Source organism: Oculina patagonica, chromosome 8, assembly GCF_052425735.1.
Source record: "Oculina patagonica isolate OP01 chromosome 8, crgOcupat, whole genome shotgun sequence".
Taxonomy (NCBI): Eukaryota; Metazoa; Cnidaria; class Anthozoa; order Scleractinia; family Oculinidae; genus Oculina; species Oculina patagonica.
Window position 1 is genome coordinate 28,505,617 of NC_135765.1, and position 9,324 is coordinate 28,514,940.

Here is a 9,324-nt window from a genome sequence, read left to right on the forward strand (position 1 = left end):
CAAGAACTAGCTTGAAATAGCAAAGCGCGCGAGTGACGTCACAACTCAGGCAAGACTCAGACAAACCGAAATGGCGGACTATTTCTCTCAGAACACGATGATGGTTTTGAGACTCGTGGCGGTTATACTCATTTGCATTCTATTTTTAGACCTCGTGCGCTTCGCTATAGAGGCTAATTTAGGGGAATATAATTTAAAAGAGCTTCTTGTCATTTTCATTTGAAAAGATTCCCCGCATTAGCCATTTAGCCTTCATTGCAAGCTAATTGTAGTTCCAGTCCAATAACGAGAATATGAATACGGTCTGCTCTTAGTGCCCTAGACGATCCATGATGCAAAATTTCTCTATTGTTTGGTACCGCCACGATTAAATAAAGAAATAGAAAATGAACACGAAGAAATAGAAAATTGGATGGATTATAAAACATCTGAAAAGAACTCCAAGTAAATATAATGTAAAGCGTTCTTTTGTTACCACACCGTACTCCGTCGACCCGTCTCCGGCGTTCCAATCCTGATTTCCTTTATCCCGCGAGAGCCCGCATTTTTTCAAGTCTGCGGTGAACATCCGGGAACTCATTACTGATAATCCAAGATGGAGGAAATAGGCATCGCTGTTCAAAGTCAGGTTAGTTTAATTTTCTTTTCTTTAAATTACTCCAACGTTATCAAACTCCAAACTATCAGATTAACAGAAATCAAAGCCTTAAGAATCGTTTGAGTGAAATGGTAGGCCTTTTTGAGTAAAGGTTTCCTTTGGATCAATAACTTTTTTCTCGTTTCTTTCGTGTCAGTGAAAGTAAATTTTTGCTTTGTCACGTTTTCATCTTAGTTTCTATAAAAAGTTCTTGAGAAAGATGTGAAGGAAAAACTTTAAGTATGAATTGTTTTAAGCACGTTCTTGCTAGGCGATTTATTCTTCCAGGTCGCATATCTCTCATAAGTAAACTTTTAGGAATGTCTTGAAACCTTTGAAAAAATGTAGTTTCAGAAATGTGCTCAGATAAGTCTTACGAGAAAATGTTTGGTGTGCTAATTGGTCCGCGGAAATTGTCTTCAAATTGAAGAGTTTGTTGCATACTAAAATCTTACTCTAAAATATCATGAGCTTATTGAATGAAGCCAATGGTGAATTTGTTTTATTTGCTTGTCGTTTTGGTCACATGTTATTATGACCTACAATTTCAGTCAAAACCAGTGTTGGTTAAAATTGTTTGAAGGCTTTCATCTAGTTCATTACTTTTCCAACTGTTTTGCCTGAACTGGCAGAAAAATGATGTTAAATCTTTTAAACCATTTTGAGTTCAAACAGAATATACAAACATATCCCCCAACTTAACTGACCATAAAGTGTTTAGAAAAATATTCCAGTGTTAAGGAAATATTCAACTTTTACCAAGAAATTGTTATCAAGATTTTTCAATTCTTTACTAGAATTTTTACTGTCTTCATGAATTGATACTAAAGTCACTTACGAGGGTGGTAAAGGGTATTTTTGTGACCCTTGATCGGCCCTCTTCATTTCCCGTGAAAATATGAAATGGATATTTTTTCCTTGTGAATCGTGATTTCCACTGTAGTCGTGAACCATGATTTTCCAAAATGTTCTCTTTTATTTTTCATAAGCGTGAAATGCCAATACAGTCGAAGCTCTCTTAACGGACACTCTCGTAAGCGGACTGCTCTACTTACGGCCACCTTGTTTAAAACCCCGTTTTAACTCCCATACAGACTCTGTATTTTTACATTCTCGTAAGCGGACATTCCTGTAAGCGGCCGCGGACACTTGCAGAGATTATGATTTAGACTTTTTCTTTGTTTTAAAGCTCCCGTAGGCGGACACCCCAAAGAAAATCCTACTAACAACCTTTGTATCTTGTTTTCATCAATCAACTTCACATCGCCGTTCGTCACAATGATTTTTTAGTAATTACGGGTCACATTTCAGTGCTTGTTTTGTCGACATCCACGTCGGTCCGGTTATTGTTAGCTGGGCAAGCTCCTGTTAGCGGCCATCTATCCCCTACACCTCTAGTGACCGCTTACGAGAACCTTTTTTCGCATCCTGAGGGTGTCAGCTTACGAGAGCTTCGACTGTATTATATTTTTTGTGAATTGTGAAAGGGTCATTTTATTTTCCGTGAAACGTGATCTATACCCCCCCCCCTTTACTTGACCTTATTTTCATATTTGTAACCTCTTGGTTAGGAAACAAGTCGACCGGCAACTGCTGCAAGCAGTTCGCTTTCAACCGTCGACCCAAGTGTAGATGATCTTTACACAAAATACAAGAAGCTTCAAAAGCAGCTTGAATTTTTAAAAGTACAAGAAGAATACATCAAGGATGAACAGAAGAATCTCAAGAAGGAATTACTCCACGCACAGGAAGAAGTGAAGCGGATTCAGTCTGTTCCTCTGGTTATTGGTCAGTTTTTGGAGGCTGTGGATCAAAACACAGGAATTGTTGGTTCCACAACAGGTAGGGGATTATCTGTTAAAGGGGCAATGTCACGTAATTTTAGGCAATTTCAGCACTGACCAACTGTTCATAGAATTAACTGAAATATCACAATAACGGCTTGAAACTGTAGAAGAACTTAAAAGAAACACAGAAAGGTGAAAAAGGGGCAAAGATGGGCAAAATTCAAGAAGATTAAAATGGATTGCGTTTGGGTAAACTTGAAAAACGTCGGCCCGAGTTTTTTCAAGTTTATCTCAATTTGTTTGAAAGTGTCTTTACAATGCTCGAAAATCATCCTTGTTTGTTATGTGGCCATGATTTGCTATTAAAATACACACTGTAATTTTGCCCTGCCAATTTAAAGTTTAGAGCTCTTAATTAACGAAAACAAATAGAATTACCTAAAATACTGTGATCTAGCCCCTTTAACATACAGGATGCAGTGGGTACTTTCCATTGAGCCAAATATTTCAGAAAGTTTGGTCGAAAGTTAAATGAAAAGGTCTCTTTCAGTTCGGTCTGACTGGAATATTTGGGACCACCTCTGGAGGTGGTCCACTTTGACCCGTCGGGCCGGTCAGACCGAAATTTTTAAAATTTTCCATTTTGACAAACTGTTCAGTTATCTTACTTTTGTTCAGTATCTTCTTATAGCGAGGGGAACTGGGGTAAGGAATGCAAGATTAACTTTGAAAACTGTTCAACCCAGCAATATTTCAAAAACCCAATACGCAATCCATTTCAATCTTCGTCGCTTTTGGCTTTCCGTACCTCCTTTTGTATTTGCTGTGTTTTTGAAATGTTCCTTTATTGTTTTAAGAGGTTATTGTTATATTTCAGCGAAATAGATGGTCATTTCCCACGCTTAAATTTAGCTAAAATCTATAACACAGTCCCTTTAAAAGCCTTCACTTTTCTCCTATCAATTACTGAAAGATCTGCTTTTGTTTTTGCTAGGGTCAAACTACTATATTCGGATTCTCAGCACCATTGACCGAGAGCTGTTAAAACCAAGTGCATCTGTAGCACTTCACAAGCACTCCAATGCATTGGTTGATGTCCTTCCCCCAGAAGCAGACAGCAGTATAGCTATGCTAACTGCAGACGAAAAGCCAAATGTTGCATATGCTGACATTGGCGGAATGGACATTCAAAAACAGGAAATGCGGGAAGCTGTTGAACTTCCCTTGACGCATTTCGAGCTCTACAAGCAAATTGGAATCGATCCTCCTAGGGGAGTCCTCATGTTTGGTCCCCCAGGATGCGGCAAAACCATGTTAGCAAAAGCAGTTGCTCATCACACAACGGCAGCCTTCATTCGTGTTGTGGGATCAGAGTTTGTTCAAAAGTATCTTGGTGAGGGACCCAGGATGGTTCGTGATGTGTTTCGTTTGGCGAAAGAAAATGCTCCAGCTATAATATTCATTGATGAGATTGATGCTATTGCTACTAAGAGATTTGATGCTCAAACTGGAGGTGAGAAAATCTGTCAAGTATTCTGAAACAATGTTTCAGTTGAGATTTCTTCATAGCATACAAATGAAGCAGCCTTATTCTGTCTCCTGTTTTTTAAATGAGAAAATACAAGCTTGAGATAACATGCCCATTTGCTTGCATTGCATGCTTATTTGACACCCCGCAAGATAGAAATCTGCAATTCAATACAATGCCCAGATTTGGGAAGTGTCTGATTAAACAGGAGAAATGATCAATCTACACTACAAGTACCACTGTCATACCAGATCTATGTAATGCTGTTTCATCAGTGTGGAATGTTTTTGCTCAAAATGGCCATCTGGTTCCTAATAATTATCAGCATAACCCAGCGACTGATTATTGGCAAAACATGCAATCTGATTGGTTACACAGGTGTCTGATGATTGATCAATAGGCAGCTCTCAAAGAATGCACTCATTTCTTTGCTGAATTTTTTCTATCAAAAACTTCCATAAATCAGTTCTAGCGATATTCTGTGTTTATTAGATCAGCCACTGGGTTATGCAAAAACAATAACAGAGAGTAAAATTCACAACAGACCCTGCCAGTAAATGTTTAATAACTTGAATCATTACTTCTCTATTTGCTTAATTTCTCTCACCGTTTGCAAGTTATGGGTATCACCAATTTCACCTGTGGTTGGAAATTTTAGACATACATGTAACATTGCTTTCTTTGAGTACAGTAGTTGCATTATATTGACTGTTATTTAACATTATTATATGGCTACAATAGTACGCGCGCTCTGATTGGCTGCTGAGCGGGCATTATTTTCTTGTAATGACCGGGCATTATGAAAATTTTTCTCGGCTCGACGGTTTTTTGAGTTGTGAGTAAAAGCTACTAGCGAGGGGGCAAAAACAACAAAAAATGCCGACAAAATATAACTACCTTTTCAGTAACTGAAAGAAAAATATAAGCATACCGATACTTCTTTAGTATGAGCGACGAAGAGAGCCACAGAGAGCGAGAGCGAGAGCGAGTTTTACCTCCAGTTTTTTTTCCCTTGATTATACTATTTTTTTGAATAGTGCTTAAAGGCCATATAATAAATAACTTATTAACCTCGTCCGTTCGGTCATTACAGGGGAATCTCAGACCTCGACCTTGATGTATTGACCTCGCTCTCGCTCGGTCAATACATCAAGACCTCGGTCTGAGATTCCCCTGTAATGACCTCACTCTCGGTTAATAAGTAGTATATAATATTTTCTTAGCTGACAGAGAAGTACAGAGAATATTGCTTGAGCTGCTGAATCAGATGGATGGCTTTGATCAAAATGTGAATGTTAAGGTAGGCAGATCAAGAAAATCTACTTTATAAGGAACACATGAATTTTGTTTATGTGCCAGCCATGCAGCAAGTTTGATGTCATTTGGAAGGCTGTTCCGTAAAACTTTGTGGTATTATAGTTTAACAATGTAAAAACTGTTTTTAGGCTCACTTTTGTCTGTCACATTCTTTTTTGAACAGGTGATCATGGCCACAAATCGTCACGACACACTTGATCCTGCACTGTTACGTCCAGGTCGATTGGATCGTAAGATTGAGTTCCCCATGCCAGACAGAAGACAAAAACGGCTTATCTTCTCCACCATCACTGCTAAGATGAACCTATCAGAAGAAGTGGATTTAGAGGATTGTATCCTTTTTGCGACTTTTTTTGCTTGTTTACAAGCGAAAATAGGAGAATAGCAGTTATGTGGGGCAAAATTTGGAACATTCTTGTCTACTCTCAAGGGACTTTTTTAATTTCTCAAGGGAATATTTTAATTTCTCAAGGGATTACTTTCCGCTGTGGGTGATCACGCGATCTCGTGGAAAAAACGTGACTTGTCACATTTACAAACGTTATATAACAATGTTAAAAGTGACATGTCAGCTTTCTTATCTCAACGCACGTGTGACTGAAAGGCGATCTATAAAAAGCGTCGCACAAACAATGGATTGCGTAACTAAAACACGAATAAATAGCCACTAGCACTTACATCGTTTAAAAATTACAAACGTCAAGAATAAACCATACCAAAAAACTTGCTCTTTTCAAAGATATTATTGAAGTTAAAACAAATGCAAGAGATGGGGGCTTCTTTTAAGGCTTCTTTTTTAGGCCAAATTTGGTCGCTACAAGCGCCCATTCTATTTCGTCATCAGCCTAGGTCGTTAGGGACGTGACCTCGCGTTGACAGCAATGTTGCATGAATCGGCTTTACAACATGCGATCGTATCTACGCAGTTCGAGTGGAATTCCAGTCAAAGACAGCAAAATTCCTTCGTATTTCATCTTCAAATATAATTCGATAGCATTCACTGTATATATGGCTTTTGTTTAATCCTTCTTGGAAGCCCACGAAGAAGCTGTCTTGATATCCGACCCTCGCATAGACTGTCCACAGCCCTCTATTTTTCGTGTTTTTCGATCGATGAGCGCTCGGTGAGAACGGCGAGAGACCTGCACGCCAGCACAAAACAGAAGAAGCAAGAGGGTGGGGGGCGGGGAGCGAAAAAAACGCCTGACTCGTCCCCAGTCGTCTTCATACAGCACGCGGCAAATATACAGCGGAGGGAGAGATTGCCGCGTGCTATATGAAGACGACTGGGGACGAGTCAGAAAAAACGCAGCTTGAGTGTATCGATTAGTTTACGCAATGTTTTCTCCGACAGTAGTCGGAAATATCCGTATTTTTTTCGAGAGCAATCGTAACGATACGGCCTTGAACACATTGAACAGCGGTCTACCTATAACAATTCAAATATGGCGTCACAAAAACAAAGCGTCGAACGCATATTTTGCTGTTTCATTTGCTAATTTCGCTGCCGTGATCGACTGCCTCGAAAGGTCCTTGCAATTTTAAAGTATAGAATTGTCAGATCTCGGTGAAATTTGCACTGTTTATTTGTGTAATGTTGAGGAATATGTGTATAAATACCCGGCGCGGACGAGCCATTTTTGACAAAATTATATGGCTGCATTTCCTCCGCGAAGATAGGAAATTGTTAAACTAAACTACAAAGCAACCGTAATGATAAGTTCAAAGAACAATGCACAGGATAAACCTTCGACTCATACTTCATGCAAAAAAAGTTGGTATCTCGAAGAGACTTTGATATTTCACTGACATTTATGTATGCATTTTTTAGTTAGGAATTTTTTTATCAGTCTAGAAATTTACCCAAAGAAATCAGATTTTTCTGTTTGGGTTAGAGTTCCTTCCTTCCCAAGAGATGCCTTTGAGAATTGAACTGAAAATTCTATTCTGACGATGAAACCCTACAGAAATCTATGTAGCAATCTTGTATGTCAGGTTTTGGCATCTTACTGCGCAAGCTTACCTTGTTTTCGACTACTGGTCAAGGGAAACAGAGACTCTGGGTACAAGATTTTGTATGTAGTGTCTTCGATTGGTTGTTTTTCCAGTTTGATTCCTAGCCATTGTGTTTGTGTCCTTGGGAAAAATACACTTAACACTCACAGAGAATATTCTTATCTCCCTGGGGGTGTATAAATGGGTACTGTTGTTAGAGCGACGTGATAAAAAGTTAGGGGATAAACTATAAGTTCTTACCTGCAATACATATAATGCAGTGGACTAGAAGCAGTTTAATTACTGCTACAGTAGTTGCTTCACACTATGAAAACTAAACTGGTAACGGAGTGGTTAAAACTAAGAGATACCTTACAGTCAAAACAGCACAAGCGTTCCTATCAAGGGTGAATTAACGAATTCATTCATGGAATTTGATTTCGTTCTTTGCCAGGCTCTTTATTCCGTATTTGAATCCTCAAACAGCAGCTTAATTCAAAACTGGAATGTTGATTGGATTGTTGTCTGGCTTCACGTGACAGGCACGTGGAAATTTGGCCAGAATTTGCATATTTTAGTCAACCATCAAATGTCACACATGGTGTTTTCTCATCATTTTGTTCATTGCATTGTTTTGACTGTAAAGGAAAGTTGAAAATGGGTGCTAAACTAAGGGGAGGTTGTGAAGTGATACCGTAGAATTCCGGTTATAAGCCCCCCCGCTTATAAGCCCCCCCGGTTATAGGCCCATCATCCTGGAAACAAAAAAATACATCCGGTTATAAGCCCCCCCCCCCCCCCCCCCCCGTATATAAGCCCCCCTCTACCAGATGACAGTACTAAATAGAGCTAAATGTTGCTTTATTATGTGTTTTTAACTAAAAAACGTATTTCCATCAACACACCCGTGTTGGTGATATTCCGCTTATAAGCCCTCCCGGATATAAGCCCCTCCACTTATAAGCCCACCCAAAACCCTTTACGAAGTTGTATAAGCCCAGGGCTTATAACCGGAATTCTACGGTAACTTTCTGAGGCAGGACAGGATGTTGAGTTGTTTCAGAAAGTTCCATTTTGTTGAACATTGCATGTAAAAGTAAAATAAAAGTCCTTGACAGGTTTGATATCAGATGTTGCAAGACCTGACAAAATCAGTGGTGCTGACATCAATGCAATTTGTCAAGAGGTAAATTTTTCCTCCCACAACATCTCTCTCCCTCAACCATAGGGTATAAAATACTGGGTACTGGTGAACAGATAGGGCAATGCTGGGGAGGGGAGGGAGGGGTAGTAGCCTGCAATTGGGAAAGTAACAATACTCCTAGTTGCATCACGCTACAAAAGTTAGAGTTGTGCTGGCGCTGGTAAGCCATATGGCTTTTCCAATCATTCAGTTTGCGTTTTTAAAATTTTAATATCAGCTCATCTTATCACCAAGATGTACATTAACAAGGACACAGGTGACAAGAATTGTGAAAAGCAGCAACTGAGAGGATAGACTTGCCAGGTCTTGATATACATCGTGTCAACAAATTCTTTAAAATGAAAAAGAATGAATTAACAGGAGAATTAATATGTTGGCCATGGAGCCAAAAGTTTTATTTTAAATTTTTTTGATCACGTTCTTGTAAATCCTTTGAATCTTGTCTCTGCCATTTTTTTTAAATTTGTTCACATGACTTACAAAACGACAGTACTAAAAAGGGTTACATACATACGGTACCTTACATTACGTCTATGATACTGTTTATTACAGTACATTACAAAACATCTTCCATGATGAGTTGTGATCTCTGTGTTTGTATAACAAGATTTGTTTGCGTTCTTCAGGCTGGTATGCAGGCAGTAAGAGAGAACCGTTATGTGATCCTGGCAAAAGATTTTGAGAAGGGTTACAAGAACAATGTCAAGAAGGATGAACAAGAGCACGAGTTTTATAAGTAATATAGACAATGTACCAAGTATCAATATTTCTGTGAATAAATGCTGGTTACTACTGTATCACAAGTTATTACTTCGATGGTCTGTCTGTATATACCTGATTGAAGAATCGTTGACCC

The 9,324-nt window shown here is 38.9% G+C and overlaps 1 protein-coding gene across 1 annotated transcript; it reads left to right on the forward strand.

The window, feature by feature from the left end:
- Positions 1–258: 258 nt before the first annotated feature.
- LOC144664066 (26S proteasome regulatory subunit 6B) lies at positions 259–9,265 on the forward strand. The gene is made up of 7 exons (XM_078525194.1): positions 259–628; positions 2,209–2,479; positions 3,419–3,937; positions 5,176–5,252; positions 5,433–5,601; positions 8,395–8,450; positions 9,095–9,265. The coding sequence occupies exons 1-7, from the start codon at positions 596–598 to the stop codon at positions 9,206–9,208; spliced, it is 1,239 nt and encodes a 412-aa protein (XP_078381320.1). The 5' UTR covers positions 259–595; the 3' UTR covers positions 9,209–9,265.
- Positions 9,266–9,324: the final 59 nt, after the last annotated feature.